We start from the raw sequence: 18852 nt of genomic DNA on the forward strand, positions 1-18852 counted from the left end.
TTCAAAATATTCACTTTGAATCATTGATTTATTAATTAAAGATTTTCCTACTAGCTGAGAGATGTTTGCAAAGTTTCATTCAACACTAAATCTTTCTGGCAGCTATAAATCCTCTGAAAATGAGCGTGTTGAAGTAGCCAGTTTGGTTCTATGCACAGTACACTTCCTGGCAGTAACTGATGGCTCATTGTACAGCAGTAGTGATGGCTGCTGACTTGCTGGCATAGAGTTCTTTCGGTTGGCATCCACTGTGATGAAAGCTAGTGTGCAGGTTTCACAAAGCCCATGTGGTTTCCTGAGCTGAAAAATGCCAACATGTCTATGGAAGGATCGCAGCCTGCCCTAGTGCACAACTGAATGATCATTGGAACTTTCAGGGATTGCTGGAAGCTGAATGCAAGTATTCTTTTCTCTGATACTTTTTTCTGTATTTCCCTATGCCCCCTGGTGATCAGACAGCAAATTGCACTACCCTATAAGTGAATCTGTTCATTTTCAATATTCTGATATTGCTGGAGACCCAAGGCAATGTGTAATCAAGACCTAGTGTAATAAAAAAAAAAAAAGCACTCATGTCATGGCCAGTGTTTGGAATTTTGTTAGTGCTCCAGCAAGACGGTGTCCATGAGGTACATTTTGTGAACTAACATGTCAAATAAACTAGCACATTTTCTTAGGTTTCAGATACAACCGGCACATAGAAATAGCAATGCTAATAAGTTTGTCTAGTGGAGATTTTTAATAACATTATGTGCTGCTGTAATTCAGTAGTTGCTTTGATTTTTTTAAACCTGCCAATTTGCCACTGATTTGCCTTTAAAATGTGGGTTAGGACCTTTTGTTTTGAAAATTGACTACAGTGATGTACAATCACTGTTTTAATTTCTTTATGATAACCATAATCTACCCAGTTACCATAAGTGCTAGATGGAACACCAAGAGTTCCATCTAGCACTCAGGCCTTGTGTTGTCTTTAAAGGATACAAGATCTGGCCTGAATCTACCAACTTGCTACAATAGGCCCTGATCCTGCAAACACTTATGCACGAGTAACTTTGCACCTGTAACTAATACCACTGACTTCTATGGAGCTGCTCATGTGAGTAAAGTTACACATGTTTAACTGTTTGCAGGATCAGGGGATTACTCTTAAAAGGCTCTGATGTAATTGTTACAAGAAATTAAATGTTTAATCTAATTACAATGCTCAAATCAAACTGATGGATCAAATGCAGATTATGCCCAATAAGTTAAATTAGATGAACAACTTGCTCCTCCTACTGTACAGGAGAAAAATCTTTGGTGTTATATTTTCTTACACCTGATTTTCTATAGCAGCAACCATGGCCATGTTCTGGGCCTGTCACGGGGTCTGCTACTCACCACTTGGCAGTGCCTCCTCATGGCTCATCTGGGGAATTAACTCACCACTTTCCACATCCCATCCAGCAGTCACTCAGCCTTTTGCCTCTATCATTCACATTGAGGCCCCTCTATCACTCATCAGGAGCTGCAGTGCCTCTCTTTGTGGCTTAGGTCTCCAGCCCTGCTGGCTTATAATCAGAGTCTGCTTCCTCAAAGTCTCCAGCAGTTGCCATCTCCTCTATGCTGACTGCGGCACTACTGCACTGGTTGGTGGGGGAACCCAGGGCCCCTCTCTACACTGGGTTCCAGTCTGGGGACCCTTGGATCTGCAGTTCATGTCTATCCCTCTCAGACCTTACTGCTCCCTTCCTGGACTGCTTCCTGCCCTGCCTCCTACTCTCCCCCTTGTATCAGGAAGCATAACCCCAGCCTAGCCCAGCCACCGTCCCCTACTCTAGTCTTGGCTTCTAGGCTTTATAGAAGCTCTGCCTGTTCCTGCCCAGGTGAGCTTCATTCTCAATCTCAGTGTCCCTTAGCTACCCAGCAGGTGCAGCCTAAGGCTAATTGGCCTCTCTTGCCACTTTAACCCCATCTGTGCTGGTGTGGGGTGAACGCCCCATCACAGGGGGCTCTATGGAAATGTCATGTTACCAAGCTTACCACAAAGCTGTGGATTGATTTAACTATGGTTAGGCCAAATGTATCATAGGGCTGTGAAATGTGGACCCTGAGGAAGGTTGAAGAGTGGCAGATTGATGTTTTCAATTCTCCTTGTCTTTGTCAGCAGCTCTATATTAAGTGGCGGGACAAGATCAGCATTGAGAATATTTGTAACCAAATCCTGAAACTGTCTTCATCAGCACAGCTTCGGTTTGGGCAGCTTCCTTGGTGCAGACATGTTATTAGGGTGGGAGATTAGCAAACTAGGAAGCACATTTATAAAGGAATGCTGCTACATGGATCACATGGTTGCCAAAACTTCAGTGGTGTGATAAGATCACCATTGACTGAAACAGACAATATCCAACCAGACCATGTTAAGGACCTAGCCAGAGATAGCTCTGGGTAGCTGTCAGTATACAAGCAAATTATATCCCTTTGGGATTCACCTTCATGTGGACTATAGAACCATAGAATTGTAAGGGCTGGAAGAGATTGTAAGGTGTCATCAAGTCTAGTCCCCTCCATCAAGGCAAGACCTAGTAAATCTAGGCCATTCCTGACAGGTGTTTGTCTAACCTGTCCTTAAAAACTTCTAGTGACGAAGATTCCACAACCTCTCTTGGAAGCCTGTTCCAGAGCTTAAGTATTCTTATAGTTAGAAAGTTTTTTGTAATATCTAACCTAAATTTCCCTTGCTGTAGATTAAGCCCTTTACTTTTTGTCTTACCTCAAGTAGACATGGAGAACAATTGATCACCATTCTCTTTATAACAGCCCTTAATATATATGCAGACTGTTAGCAGATCCCCTCTCATTCTTTGCTCAAGACTAAACATGCCCAGTTTTTTTTAACCTCTCTCATAAAACAGGTTTTCTAAACCTTTTATTGTTTTTGTTGCTCTCCTGTGGACTTTTTCCAATTTGTCCCCATCTTTCTTAAAGTGTGGTGCCCAGAACTGGACACAGGACTCCAGCTGAGGCTTCACCAATGCTGAGTAGAGCAGGACAGTTACCTCCCAAGTCTTACAAATGACATTCCTGTTAATAGAAAAGGAGTACTTGTGGCACCTTAGAGACTAACAAATTTATTTGAGCATAAGCTTTCGTGAGCTACAGCTCACTTCATCGGATGCGAAAGCTTATGGTCAAATAAATTTGTTAGTCTCTAAGGTGCCACAAGTACTCCTTTTCTTTTTGCGAATACAGACTAACACGGCTGCTACTCTGACTCCTGTTAATACATCCTAGAATGCTATCACCTTTTTTCAGAGCTTTATCACATTGCGGATTCATTATCAATTTGTGCTCTGCTCTAACCCCCAGATCCTTTTTCATAGTACTACTGCCTAGAGAGTTATTGTTCATTTTGCAGTTGATTTTTCCTTCCTAAGAGCAATACTTCACAATTGTCTCTATTGAATTTCATTTTGATTTCTGACTATTTCTCCAATTTATAAAGGTCATTCTGAATTCTAATCCTGTCCTGCAAACTGATAGCAGCCTCTTCCAGCTTGGTGTCATCTGCAGCCTTTAAAAGAATACTCTTCACTTCATTAACTAACTCATTTATGAAAATATTGAATAGTACTGGACCCAGGATAGCCATTTGTGGGACCCCACTAGATAGGCCCTCCCAGTTTGCCTCAAACCCTTGATAACTACTCTGAGTCTTTCAACCATTTTTGTACCCACCTCAGTAATTTCACAGAGATCACATTTCCCTAGCTTGCTTATAAGAATGTCATGAGACTGTGTCAAAAGCCTTACTAAAATTAAGATATATCATGCCTATAGCTTCCCTGATCCAGAAAGCTTTGAATTAAGTTAAAACCCTCCTTACTAAGTTCATCAGGTGGACAAAATCTCTTCCCAGTAGCCCTCCTTCCCAGAACAGCATCCCATAGTTGAGGAAGCCAAAGCCCTCATGTTGCCACCATCTGTGCAGCCATAAATTCATCACCAGAATGCATGTGGTCCTGCCTGGATCCTTAGCCTAAACTGGGAGAATGGTCGAGACCTGTTCCCCTCAACTCCTTCTTTCTCCACTCTGGTGCTGATGATGTGGTTTCTGGTTAATCAATGGTCCTGGGTTGGCTTTGCCGTTCAAATTTGAGAGTTTGCTACTGGGAGTAAAATACCACATATCTAAAGAGTCCAGTGCTGAACTATTATGTGGATTCATTCAGTCACCTAATTTTAGCACCTGTGACAAACCTCTGTCCTTGCCTCCGTGGGTCCCACGTTTCCTGGCAGATTTCGCTAGCCTCAGAGGCTCACTGTGACCCTCCACATAACCCTTCTTTCTCTAGAGACAAGGGTCAGAGTCTACTGAGCCATTTTCATCATAAGCCAGCAAGGGAGGTGAGGAGAAGTTATCCTTCCTTGCACAGTCTCTGTTGTCTCCCAGTCTCAGTGATTAATCAGGGGCAAAGGTGGGGGGGGGAGAGGGGAGCCGGGGCCCACCCTCTACTCCAGGCTCCAGCCCAGGGACCCTAATAGTATCAGCTGTGGTAGCTGACCTTTTAGAAACAAGACTTACAATTCCCAGGGTTACTTCCCCCACAGCAGCCCTCACTTCCTCAAGCTCCACTTCACCCTTACCTCAGGGCCTCCTTCCTTAAGCCTGATATGGTGTGTACTACTCAGCCTCTCCAACCGCGCAACTTCTTCCCACAGTTCCTGACGTGCACCCACCTGACTGGCTGGGAGGCTTTTAACTAGTTTCAGCCAGCCCCTGATTGGCTTCAGGTGTCCCAATCAACATAGCATTCTCCCTGCCTTCTGGAAAGTTCTTAATTGGTCCCAGGTGTCTTAATTGACCTGGAGCAGCTGCTATTTCACTTATCCTGGTACCAGGGATTTGTTTAGCCTGGAGCTAATATATTTATCTCCCACTACTCTTTCATAGCCATCTGGCCTTGCCCCGTCACACACCATAAAACTTCATTGCCTGATCTTGGAACTGCAACTTGCCGGGGGTCCCCCAAACAGAAAAGGGATGGCTGGGCAAGTTATGGCTTAAACTCACCATGACTACATTTATCTTTCCAACTAAAGAATAGTAACAGGATTGTATTGTTACTTGGACCCTTTTTTATATCTTTACAAACAAGAACCTAAATGGCAATAGGCCATTGTACTGTTTGTGTCTTTTTCTGCATAATGGAATCCGATTGTAATTCTAATATAAAAGTCTGATATGTGATTATTGTCACATCAGTGATGTCTCAGCAATAAACAAGTTTCTGGTGCATTTGGGGTCTCAGGAGATATGGTGGTGAGTCTATGCTACCGTGAGAATGCGTTTTTTTTGACAATTATATTAATTTTTCCATTTAAAGTTATCCTCCTTTTTTTTTTATTTAAGATTCTGTTATCTGTAACTCCTGTTACCAGGAACCAAAGGTTAGGGAAAGAAAGAAAAAAGTCCACCAAGTTACCAAACAGCAAATGCATCTGTATTAAAACACAACTTAAAATAAAATTCCCTATAACTGCATAAATATTACTTCCTTTAAAATGCTCTATGAGCCATCTAAACAATGATTCCTTCCCCCGTCCTCTTCCAGTGTTACAAACTTAGCACAGGGTTGGAACTTATTTCAGTATGTCACCCAGTGGTAAAAGAAAATCAGTCACTCTAAGCTAGGGGTTCTCAAACTGGGGGTCAGGACCCCTCGGGGGGGGGGGGGGTTTGCAAGCTGCCATTCTCCATCCCAAACCCTGCTTCGCCTCCACCATTTGTAATGGTGTTAAATATATTAAAAAGTATTTTTAATTTATAAGAGGGGGTTGCACTCAGAGACTTGCTATGTGAAAGGGGTCACCAGTACAAAAGTTTAAGACCCACTGCTCTAAGCTTCTCCTATTGGCTCCACTTAGCTGCGGGTGAATCACTCACAGCTTTATCACATTTCTACTCTGTATAAAGTCCACCAGCTAGGCTGGGTTGTGAAGCAAAGTTAGTTGTTTGTTTGCCTTTTAAATTCTGAACCACCTGACACTGGCAAGGGAGTTTGAAAGCTGCATGAATGTGCTTGAAATCAGGATCTGGGGGGAATACATTTTTATGCTCTGTAAGAATGTTTAATTTTTCTTTCACGTAGGTTAAATAAATTAAAATAAAATAAATAAGGCTGGGCTTTTCAAAGGGGGTTAAGGGTGTTAGCTGCCCAACTCCTATTGAATTTCAGTTGGAATTAGATGCCTAACTTGCTTTGCCAATCCCAGCCTAAGTGTTCTCCTCTGTTTCTATGTGCAGAGGAAAGCAAAAGAGGAATCCATTTTTCTGAATCCCAGAAGAGTCCCTCTAGGGGTAACCTGAGAAGATCAGGATCCATGGATCCTGCCACTGCAGTCCGGGGAACATTCCATGATGCCAAACTCTGTTTCCTGTCACCTAAGCAAATAGAAACAGCAGCAGGAGAGAGAGAGAGAGAGAGAGAGAGCACTGAGACTGAGTTGGCCCTTTGCCTCCTTATTGGCTTTTGTCTCGTTTGTGAGCGTCAAGGACGTTCTTTGATATGGGGCCTTTTTTTCTCTGTTGTGTAATGAAGTTTGAATGATGAATAGTTAATATAGAAAAAGGCAAGTAAATATGGTGCAATGCTGGTCACTGCAAAACTCATGATTCACAGGCTTGTGGATTGTTATAATCCAACTACTGCCTTCCTGTAATACAAACTCTGAGATAGAAAAGCCATCAGCTTTTATAGTCTAGTGGGTGAGCTGTCAGATCAATATATATAATCAGAATAATATAGCCAAGCTAATGAGGTATTTAACTAACATTTCAAGTGTCTATAGGAGTAATATTAATTTCAATCCAAACTCAGCGCAAACATTCTTAAAAACTATTCTTGTTTTATCATCATTTAATGATGTAATAATAGTACAATACATATTTTTATGTCAATGTTCCATTATGAATACATGAAAATCATTAGCTAAGTGCTGAATCCTGCCTTTTTGAAGAGAAGAACATGCACAACTCTGAAAAACTGGGATTACTGGTAAATTTGAGCATTGTCAGGGCTGCAGATATTGTCCCCCTCACCTGGATGTTTTAGTGCAGGGGTGGCCAACCTGTGGCTCCGGAGCCACATGCGGCTCTTCAGAAGTTAATATGTGGCTCCTTGTAAAGGCACTGACTCCGGGGCTGCAGCTACAGGCGCCAACTTTCCAATGTGCTGGAAGGTGCTCACTGCTCAATGTCTGGCTCTGCCACAGGCCCTGCCCCCATTCCATGCCTTCCCACCCCCTCCCTTTAGCCTGCCGTGCCCTCAGTCCTCCCCACCCTCAAGACCCTCCTTCATGCCATGAAACAGATGATTGGTGCGGCTGCCAGTGGGCTGCTTGTGAATCTCATGTATCTCCTATGTGGGACCCTTAAGCAAATTTTATTTTTCAGTGTTGTTACCAGGAAGTTAGATTCCAAAGAAAGCAGCAAGAGTTGAAGAATATGAGCAACACGAGGCAGGGACCAGGGTCAGATAGTGATCTCACTTATAGCCATCTAAATGTCAGTCACCGAATGGGTTATGCCACATTAGGCTGGAGCGAGCTCAGAATCTGACCGTGGATCCTTTATTGTTTCTGTAAGACTCCATGCACACCCTTGGTGTATGTATACAATCCAAGTGACAAAATAACAATAATAAATAATATTGCCAGCAGGGCACTGGAGTGAAAGGCATGCTGAGGATGGGCCATGTCATGCCTTACAGTTTGGTGTGAAATACTTTATATCCCAAGCCACAAAATGCTGCAGCCTCCTCTTACATATTGTAAGGTTTCCAGATCTCTCACACACTGCATTGAAAGGTAGGCTCTACATTGTACAAGTTTTACTGGCATAGGTGTACCCGTCCAGGGGCGTGATTCTTCTCCTACGGTTAACTGACACAGCTATGCTGGCAAAAGCCTTAGGACAGACAACAGTTATACTGGCGAAAAAGTGCTTTTGCTGTACATCTTACTCTGTTTGGGGAACTGGTTTAATCAGTCTTTTAGTGATACAAGCCAACTCTCCCATAGATTGGTTGGCCAGTATAACTATCCTGGTATATCTATGCCAGCAAACCCTTTCAAATGTAGACAAGGCATTCATTACAATAAAGAGCGCTTTAAACCTCCATTAGTAACTCTACATTATACTTGCCTTGTTTCATAAGTGAAGAATGTTATTCCTACTCTGGCACAAACAGAATAAACTATGGTTGCCATGGGACTGTCCAAAGCCACATATCCTTAACTGCTGGATTTTGCAGAAGGTGCTCGGATTTAGCTGAAAATGTATAAATTCACCTACAGCCTGACTTTTCTCTATTGCCTACACATCTGAAGAGGTTCATGTGCTTGGTTTATTCCAGCATCTGTTTGGAATAATTTATAGTTGGAAATTTATTCCTGATCCACCCATTTGAGATGCTAGAATATAAATAATAGAGTAATAAAAAACAAACAAAACCAACCAAAACTTTTGATCAAATTTTGCTCTTTTTCAGGCTCTTTCAGCAGAGAGGCAAAAATGAGATGGAATTTCTGAAGTGCAGATATTTTGTGGTTGCTAGGATTCTATGAAGCTACAGTTTAGTGTTTAAATTGCTGTTAGTCTTTCAAATGCACAGATCATTACAGCTTTTGGTGATTTACTCTGTGCATAGTAGAGGCCCACCAAACTGGGCCCTTTGTATGAACACATACCCCTATTGTGCAGTTTATGTAGTGACAAGACCAGACTTCCTTTTGTGCCATTATATAGTATAAAGATATGGATCCCAGATGGCTGAATACAGAGGATCTTCACCTCCTGCAAACGTTAACTTTTATTTTGTATCATTGTTATATCAACTTGCATTTCTTTCACGTTAATAACTTGTTCCAGGTTTTCTTTTAACCCTGTTTTGGATCTCTATCACCTGATATATATAATGGGCACTAAAGATGAAATACATACACAGGCATAACAACAGAGTATTAAAAATATGTTAAAAGTACCACACTGATTAAATCAAAGCCATTGTTTTCGGTATTTTGTGTCTATAATAAAGAATGCATCTTTAATTGTCAGTACACCTGGTGTACATTCATTGCAAAGAACAACTCTTTATTGGAATATAATGGAGCAAAAAATGCCCCTTTATTAATTTGATATACATTAAATATCTTTGCATTTGTTACATGTATGATAGGTATTTGGCAGATAAATTTATACACACTTCCACACTTTATAGATTTATACTGTACATAGTCATCCTACACAGAGCATGCCCTTTCACAGTTATACAGACAGCTTTTCTCGGGGGACTTTATACACTTTGTCAAGCATTTTGGCAATCTGACACAGAGGAGCATGCCAGAAAGATGAGTTCACAATTGTACCAGCTGTACTTGGAATGAAAAATCCAGAAACCTGAAAGTGAGAATGTATCAATGCACACACATGCAAGCACGTATATACAGTAGTGATAACTGTAACCCACATTACAGGAGATCATACAGAGCAGTAAAAAACCAAAAAGGTCAGGGCCATTGCCAAGATCTCAGTACAAAATTGTGGATCTGAAAATGAATGTGTGGAATGGAAATTTAACTTAAAAATCTTAGTACTTTATATACAATATATATACATTGTCATGTTACAAAACACAGAATATCAGGACACATAGACACACCATGTTTTGTATGCTAAAGACACTGTGCCAAATTCTGCTCCCAGTTGCCTTGTTTCAACTCCATTACTTTTACTTGAGGTCCACCGGGGAAAATTAAGAGCAGAATTTGGCTCAGCATAAAGAAAGCACATACATTTTTTCTTTTGTTTTTGCTATTTTTTGGATTTAGGAGACACAAATTAGTTACCAAGAATCAGTACCTTGACTATATCAGTAAATTATATTGAAGGCATGGAACTATATTTTCAGTGGGATGGTTATTTTTGTATACACCGGCCTGAAATTAACCCAGTGAAGTGTGAAGAAGAAATCATCCATTTTTGTTTGTTTACATGCCTTCACATGTCAAATATATTTGTGGCCACATATAAGCTACAATTTAATTTATTAGAATTTTAACTCAAGACAGATGATAACAACAAAATGCACATTTTTTAAACATATAAAATGACTGGAAAATAAAGTGAGCAGTTGATTCATGTGATTTCTGACCAGAGATGATATTACAGTGCAGTGTATTGGTTGGAACCCCGGTCACTTGCATGAGGACATCAAAGGTTAAAATTATTAATAGTTACAATCCATACATTGGTAGATTAAAGCAACATGTTATAGAGAACTCCTCTCACCCCAGGACTCTGTAAAGAAGTTGCTTCCAATACTGCATAACATAAGATCATGCATTTAACTGTTTGTTTTTTTTTAAAGTTAAATTATAAGAAAGCTCATGTCTTAATCCTGTAAACTGTTCCACTGATTTCCATTGACTATATAGGCATAGAGGCTTGCCTTTATAGACCAACTTGCTGGATCAAGGCCTAAATCAGTAAGTGTATGCTGCTCTAGTTTTGGGAGAATTTTTAAAATGAAAGTATATTCTTCATGGTCATAGGTGAAGTGCTACAGAAACTGGCCACCACACTGGCTGGGATCCACATGGGGAGGGAGGAGAGAGCTCTAAGTTTCTTACAAAAACATTTTATTGTTAAAAATATAACTATTTAAAGTTAATGTTTAACATTCTATTACTTTTTCTTCTAAATTATTTCATTTTAATGTTTGTTATATAGTTCCAATAATGATAAGATCAGCAACGTTCATTGTAAACCTAAAGAGTCATTTTTCTTTTTTTAAAGAAAGACTACAAGAAACTGCAGGCTACAGTGTCCCACCACTGACATTTTTTTCCCCTTTGCATTAGAATATCCACTATTCACCAATGATGTTGTTGTATCAACATTGCTGCACTGTTGTGTGTTATTACTTAACGAAATGGTTCAGAATGAATTTGAGTCCTAAGTAAATCGGGCAATACGCGTGATTCCCAACTATGGACAGTGTGGTGTTGTCTGTTTTAATTTCTTTTAAAAATGTCTTAGTTTTTCTGTACCAAATATGCTTTGTTCATTCTTGTGAGAATAGAACGCCCTTTTTTCTGCTGACTCCTTAATTCTGCAATGCACAGGCACACACTCCCCGGAAACACATTGGAAAGAATGAAGTTGTTTGCATCTAGGGAAGAAGCATAATGAATGCCAGAGCTCTAGAAAGAACTCTCTCCACCCTCTTCCCTTTTGTGTGTGTGTTTTTTCAGACTGGCTTCACTTGAATAATAGCAGGAATGGTACTATACACCGCTCATTAGGGAGCTAGATCTTTGTGAATGTTAATGATTAATTGAAGACACCCTGGCAATGGCTCTGTTTCTAGTTGGTCAAAGAATGCTGATAAGAGCAGTGGCAAACAATTTAGCTATAAGAAGATTATTAGAACAGCAGCAGCTATGTCTGCAGGAACAATGAAAAACATACAGTACAGAAAGAAGACAGACATATTCCCATATATTACACAGAAGTTAATATGTTGAGATCCATATGGAACATTATTCAGAACATACTTTGCTTCGAAAAAGAAAAAAACCCCAAGAATTTATACTTGATTTTGAATATTCTAGGGTGCTGAGTCACTGGAACACGTGTGACTGATACTTCTATATGGTTTGTTGCTTCTCTGTTTGGCACAGCATGGTAGGGGAAGGATGCAGCTAAATCAAAGCTTACTCCTACAACAATTACAGGCGTTCTCTTTCAGTGACATAAAATGAATGGCAAACTAAGAAAGTGCTTGGCACCATAGCAAAATTATGGATGATTAAGTAAAGAATTTTGCACAAGGAAATGAGTAGAGTGTATTTTGTATTCAAAGCATAATGTAGCAAATGGCAATCAATGGCACTGAGAATGAAATTGCATTTTAAAAACAACATTTTGAATTAAGTTTTATAGTGTATAAAAATCTTACACTTGTCACACACACACAGAGGAGTACGTGTGTGTGTACACGCATTTTCACCAAAACTGTACAGTACATCTCCTTTACAATAAACAATACTCACGTAGCTGTATTATATCAGGGCAGTGACTAGAATTCAAAGAAAATTTACTGCAGAAAAAAACTAGGTCCTGAACCATAGGCCTCTAACCTACTAGTTCTGACTTTTTTTGGTTTTGTTTTATTCTATTTCATAATCTCTCACTTTCTCTCTCGTCCTCTTCTCTCCTCCCCAATCTTTTTTTTCTTAATTGAGCAAATATGGTCCTGTTGCGAATGAGAAACTGATCCTGCCACATTGCTTCAGCTGGAGATAGGCCTGAATTTACCAGGTAGACAATGGGATGCCGGACAATGGGAGTGAGTTAGAAAGTGTGTGCAGTGATCGGCAGAGAAAAGCACTAGATGGCAGTTCTAGCTGAAGACACTCATGAAATGGGAGCAGGCCTACAGAACACAGATCCATACGATGGATCTTGGCAGCGTGGTTTGCTCTCAGCAGTTTAGATGCAGTGATGTACAGTGTCCATTTATAGCATTGCTGTTTACGGTTGCACTGCTGGGGCTCATGGTTCAGATCTAGGCGTCCTGGATGCCCAGGCTATGGTAGGTGGCCAACCTTAGAGGTAAGAAGATGTGGGGAACTTTAGGATCCAAGAAGAAAGTAGCAGAGCTGACCGGCCATGGAGAGATCAAGTAAAACTGCAGTCCCCCAAGTTGATCCTCCCTCTCATTACTAGACTGATGTCCCTGGTTATAGCCTGTACCTCAGATGAAAGGAGGAACTGAAAGCTGGAGTAGCTGACAAGATGCATAGGTCAGCTACTTCCACATGCCCACTAGGAAGTCTGTCCTTTTAAATGTATATCCATGGACAAGGTAGGTGGGAGGAACAGTTCTATTTTGTGCTGAGTTACTCTTATCCAATGACCATCGTGGCCAAGCGATCCCTTTCCCTTCCTGAGATACTAGACTGTCCACAGGGGTATGGTGAGGAGAAAGTAACATGTACTAGACAATTCCACTACAGAGAAGATCATTAAAGCCCCAGTCCTAGAAAGCAATTGAATTTGTGATTTGTCCCACAAATCTACTCAGCCTTGAAAATCAGGGAGGCATGACAGGCTCCCCAAAGTCACATTTTTGCTGCACTAAGAGGAGTCTCAGCGCAGCAGATAATTTCACTCTAATTTATACAAATTTAGGTGAAAAAAGACTGCAGACAAACTCTACTTCCTTTTAATTTACTTTATTTGGGCTGGATGCAGCTCTGCACAAGCCGGTAAATGTGGAAATACACTAGTGTAAAACTGGTGTAAGCAAGAGAAGAATCAATCAGGCACACTGAGTCTTAGATCTATGCCGTGTTTACTGAACCTCTGGATCAAAGAGAAGTCCTGAAGTGGCCTGGAGTCCTCTCTAGTAATTTTAAGGTTCTAGAGCAGGGTTAAATGTTGAAGGATCCTCCTAGATCCAAGAAAAGAAGTGGAGGATAACAGATCACTATAAGAAAAATAAAGGATAAAAACAGTGACAGGCCCAAAAATGTTTTCCATAACCTGGTTAAGCTGCACAAGCACACACCATGCTTGAAAGTTTTCAGAAAGATCAATTGGGCCACATAGCAGATGCCAGCAGGATGTTGTCAACCTGAGGACCATAATTTAATCACTCTGTTCTACAGAGCTTGAAAAGATCTACTACAAACTAATGCTTTCTAATTAGTTTGTGATTCTGCTTTTGTGTTACAAACTCACGTGTCTGACACGTGTTTGCCATATTGTGGCAAAAATCCAGTTTTGTGTTCATTTGCATGCTAAAGTATCTCTTTTGATACTGTTTGCAGTGTTGTGGTAGCCATGTTGGTCCCAGGATATTAGAGAGACCAGGTGGGTGAGACAATATCTTTTATTGGACCATCTTCTGAGAAAGACAAGCTTTAAAGTTTCAGGACCTGAAGAAGAGCTCTCTGTATATCAAAAGCTTGTCTCTTTCACTCACAGAAGTTGAGTCAATAAAAGATATTACCTCACCCACCTGCTCTCTCTTCATGCTGTTTTTCCTAAACTGATAGTAAAAGATCTTATTAACATGGGCTGACATTTGACAGTGAGTTTGGTGAACAGGAAGGCAGGAAATGCTGAGGAAAGTAGTCCATCTGACTTGTTTTCTTCTGGAATTTGACTGCTGAGCATTTTCCCCCCACATTCTGGAGGAAGAGGAACAGCTCTGCTTGTACTTCCTCTATATGTGACCTACGGAGTGTACAGTTTTGAGGATTCATTGTTAACCTTGTGTTTGAACTGTAGTTCCATTTCCAGCTAAATATAAAAAAATAAAATGTGTCAGACAAGTTAGGCTAAAATAGTGCTGCCTTGGTTGGATAAGGGAGCTATGACAGGATGTATGTAACTGTTCCTGGCTGAATGAAGAAGTGTTTTAAAACCCTTCACTGGGGAAAGGGCTAAAGCCCAGCCAATAGAGACTGCCTGAGCTATCAGGCCTAGAGAAAGAAGCTGACAGCTATGGCTCCATTAGGCTACTGGAAAGTGGAGCTGCCAGATGTGCCTCAATAGCAGAGCTGGCAGCTATATGAAAGTGAGGTTTCCAGGGGTGCCAAGGAAGAAAAAGGGTGGGGCTTCTGGGAAAGAAGAATGAAACTTCCTCCCAAGTGGAGCTGAGCTTGGTGACAGTACCAGGGCACTTTCCTTGATCTTCATTTACCACATCTAAAGGGATAAGTGGAGCTTCTGACAGGAGGATCTTTTTTCCTTGATTATGTGCGTTAGTTAGGCCACCTGGATATTAAATGAACTTTCAGAGACTTATCTGCTTCCCATGATGGAGACAACTTGAAGGGATGTTTTGCTTTAGCTTGTTTTCCATCCTGGATTAAAGACGTGTTAACCTCAAACCCAAAAGGTGGAGCATTGGTTTATTACTGGAGGATATAAGGAAATTAAAGACAATTGAGAGGAATAAGTGAGGGAATTTAGAAGAGGATCTTTGGAAGGCAAGTTAATTTGGAATCAGTAGAATGGTAGGATCAGGGAGAAGAAAGGAAAAAGTAAGAAGGAAGCCTTGATAGATTTAATACCTGTTTGGAAATCTTGGGAATATCAGGGAGCAGGAGGCTGGGCAAGAGGAGGACAGCTGGGCTGGAGCTATCAGGCAAGGAGTTCTGGCATCTTTTCTTCTGTGACTAAAGGCTGCATGATTGTCCTCAGTGAAGGCACTGGCTAGAACCAGGCATTATGAAGGCAGGCTTCCCTGCATCACTCTGCCAGCCCACTTCAGTCCCTCCCTGCAGGAATCATGCAGTTCTAGTCTTAGCCCTCTCTTTCTACAGTTATAAATCTCTGACTACCTTGAACAAGCATTATCACTATGTTGAACCCTCTTAATTTTAAAGCAGAAAAAAGGCTAGAACTTGCATCTTCCTGCACAAATAACAAGGGCCCCCAACACTTGAACTGAAAGAGAATCTCTGTTACCTCACAGCAGGATAAGGACTATGACACACAGATAAGTAGTTAAGCTTTCATCCATTAGAGGGCTCTGGTACAGTAACCTAAGCCAGTTTGGTTTGTTCTCTCTAATATGTACACACACAGTATATGGCATTCTCCTATGAAGCTGCATGTGATTTATCTTCTTCAACGAAGTAGAGTAACATCTGGATCTAAGCCTCCAAAGGTCAAATACTGGTGCTCCAAGCGGCTGTACTACTAAGCCTCTGATTGTATGTACACAGCTACAATTATATTTTCTGCTCTTGCCCTCATAGCGTAACACGTTTGGAATATGGAGGAGGGAGGGCTTACACTTATTTTCTCTTTGTTCCTCTCCTCTTCTATTCTTCCTTTTCTTTTCCCTTTCTCTTCTCCTCCCTTCCTCCTCTGCTCTCCCTTCTTTTCCCACCCCCCCACCTCACCTTTTTAGTGGGAGGGAGGGGCAGAGGAAGGCGAAGGGTCTTACAACATTCATTGGTAACCTGAAGCTGTATCCATGCACTCAGGTATTTTCTTTTTCTGTAGGCCAGTTTACATTGCTTGCCATAGCCCAATCACACTATGTGCTCTAATGTTGTTGGCTACACTGTATCGAGGCTGAGTCATGCATGAGGTGGCTATAAGCAAGAGATCTGAGATGTAGCCTAGACTTAGCAAAATCACCAGAAGTGTTGTGGATTATGGTGAAATAGCGGGGAGGAGTTGTTTTTTAACAGAAACTGAGCACATTTTTGAATGTAATGAGATTTTAGCATAGCCCTGAATTGGAGCCCTCAGTAACTGATCCTTACTTTCCTATGTTCCCTCTCCCCCACACTGGTCATAGCGCTGCACATATGGAATTTAGTAATTCTTTAAAGTAACATACAGAACTGAACACAACATACCGCTTGAAATAGACAGTGTGTGGTACAAAAATGTTATTTACCACTGGTTGTTGATCATCACTCTAAATCTGTACAGAGGCTTCAGATTTCGAAACGAGATGTGCAATAAGTACAAGGCAGTCATCTGATGAAGGGATGACACAAGGGAGTGCCCTGAAAAATGAGCAAGCGAGCGAGAGAGAGCGAGATGCACACAGTGGCCAGAATTAGATACTATCCTAATTACAGGAAACTGCTTTTCACTAATGCTAAGGCTGTGACAAATAGATAAAATCCACGAGACTCAAAGCTAAGGCTAACATTCTATCTTTTTTTTGGAGGTGTGCCGGGCTGGGAGAACGAGGAAGTGTTAAATGATGAGATATTGTTAAGATTAATATTTGCAAATTTATGCCAATTGTATAAATTGATAGACTAAGAAAAGTTACTTTTTTTTTTTTTAAAGTTTACCAGTTGTAGGTAAATGATTTGGTTCTGGAGATTCTGATCATATTAAACAGAGGACGAAGTTAACATGTAGGAGGCACTCTAATACAAAATATTTTTTCTAAACATTGTATGTCATCAAGGGAGTAAGAGTTAGTAGGTTAAATAGCAAAAGCACTTTTCTTAAAGCTGTTTACTTTTCGTACAAGCATTGGCCTTTATTCTGCCTTCACTCACACTAGTTTTACATTAGTGCAGGGGTCTCAAACTCAAATGACCACGAGGGCCACATGAGGACTAGTACATTGGCCTGAGGGCCGCATCACTGACCCCTTATCCCCACCCGCTGCCCCGTCCCCACTCCACCCCTTCCATGAGGCCCCGCCCCTGCCCCACCTCTTCCCAGCCCCCATTCCCCGCGTGTTTGAGACCCCTGCATTAGTGTAACTACTGACTAGAGTACAACTACTAATGGTTTACACCAAGATAAGTTCAGACAAAGCCCTTGTTTTCTAAAATGCTCAGATATTTCCAGACATCCAAGTGTTGGTATCTCTAAATACACTCTGGAGGATCAGCAAGCTGTGAAAGTGCTTCTTTTCCTATTCTCTTACTTTGGTCACCCATTATAAGCTTTGCTGTAGAAGGAGTTGTTTCTCAGCACAGATAGCTTTACTGTTATGATTGTAATTGTTATTCTTTACCCCTGATTGAATCTACATAAGATGGTTTCCCCTGAAAGAGGCATTACCACTGCCAAAGCCTGCCGTGCCCTTTTCTGAGAAAGCAGGAAGTCCCTACTGCTTAAATATAGTCACACAACGTTAATATTCTCAGTACGGATTCAGAATATGCAGTTTCCGGTTTAATGCTGCATGCATTGATCTGTGTAAGATTGACATTTACTGCACCAATACTGTTAAATAATTGACTTCCTTGTCTGTATCACTATGGAAGCCAGTGGTGTCATGGCAAAAATCTAGGACCTATTTTTTAATGTCCTAGATGTGACAATACGCTTGCATTTTAAACACCTAGCTATGAGCACAGTTTTCTCTTCCTGAATATGTCTTCGAAAATGTTTCAAGAGGTAGCTTTGCAATTTGAAAGATAAAAAGTATTAAACAGAAAAAATATGCAAAAGAAGGTGAAACAAACTTTCTTATGGAAGTTTCTAAACCTCTGTCACAGAAAAATATCTCATTTTGAGTTAGATTTCTGCTATCTGATCACCATTCTAAAATCTGAAGCCTTTGCACCATTCAGTTAGGAGAGTTGACACTTGAAAGAAGAGGGAAATACACCATAAATGGCTTTTTTCCAGTTTTACATCAACACCTGGGTTCTTGTGTCAGGAAGTCGAAGTCCCACCAGACCTCCGCACACTAGAACAGTTGAAGCAAGAAGAATGGGGATTGCTTTGGTGATGCCAACAAGTGAACCAAATATTAAGTTTCCAAGTACAGCTGCTGCTTTGCATAGTGCGTTCAAAAAGCCAAAACCTGTTGCCCTAAAAGAAAAAAAGAATAACATTAAACATGCTTGAAAAATTAAAGCCTTTGGGACAGATCCTGAGTGGGGGTAAATCAGGGTAGCCCCATTAACTTCAGTGGAGCCATCCCAATTTACATCAGCTGAGAATCTGGCCTCTTGATTTTATAGTGTGCCAACAAAACAAAGGGACAATCATCTTTGTATGGGGAACAGAAAGTTTTAATTTCCTCCAGCTGGCACACCTGATCAAACAGTACTTGGTAGAAATGCTGATATGATCTCATCCTCATATAATAATGAACATTAAGACTTTGGACATGAACCAAATGGGGGCTTGAAAAATGGGTCTTGGGCTGGAGGTGAGATGTAAGGGTATGACTACACTGCAAAGAAAACCCCACAGCACCGAATCTCAGAGCCCGGGTCAACTGACCCAGGCTTGCGGGATTGGGCGATGCAGCTATAAAATTGCAGTGTAGACATTCAGGCTCAGCCTGG

At 41.0% G+C, this 18852-nt stretch overlaps 1 protein-coding gene across 3 annotated transcripts in view; it reads right to left on the minus strand.

Moving 5' to 3' along the window:
• Positions 1 to 10412: 10412 nt before the first annotated feature.
• SV2C (synaptic vesicle glycoprotein 2C) overlaps positions 10413 to 18852 on the minus strand; it is a 219545-nt gene continuing 211105 nt past the window's right edge. For 2 of the 3 annotated variants that reach the window (XM_043515281.1, XM_043515280.1), the window contains one exon: positions 17274 to 18370. In XM_043515281.1, the coding sequence (XP_043371216.1) occupies positions 18187 to 18370 (184 nt within the window). In that variant the 3' untranslated portion in view covers positions 17274 to 18186. Of the gene's footprint in view, positions 18371 to 18852 lie in introns of all 3 variants that reach the window. The other variant, XM_038403373.2, reaches the window with a different exon arrangement.

The sequence above is a fragment of the Dermochelys coriacea genome, chromosome 5, assembly GCF_009764565.3.
Source record: "Dermochelys coriacea isolate rDerCor1 chromosome 5, rDerCor1.pri.v4, whole genome shotgun sequence".
NCBI classification, from domain to species: domain Eukaryota; kingdom Metazoa; phylum Chordata; order Testudines; family Dermochelyidae; genus Dermochelys; species Dermochelys coriacea.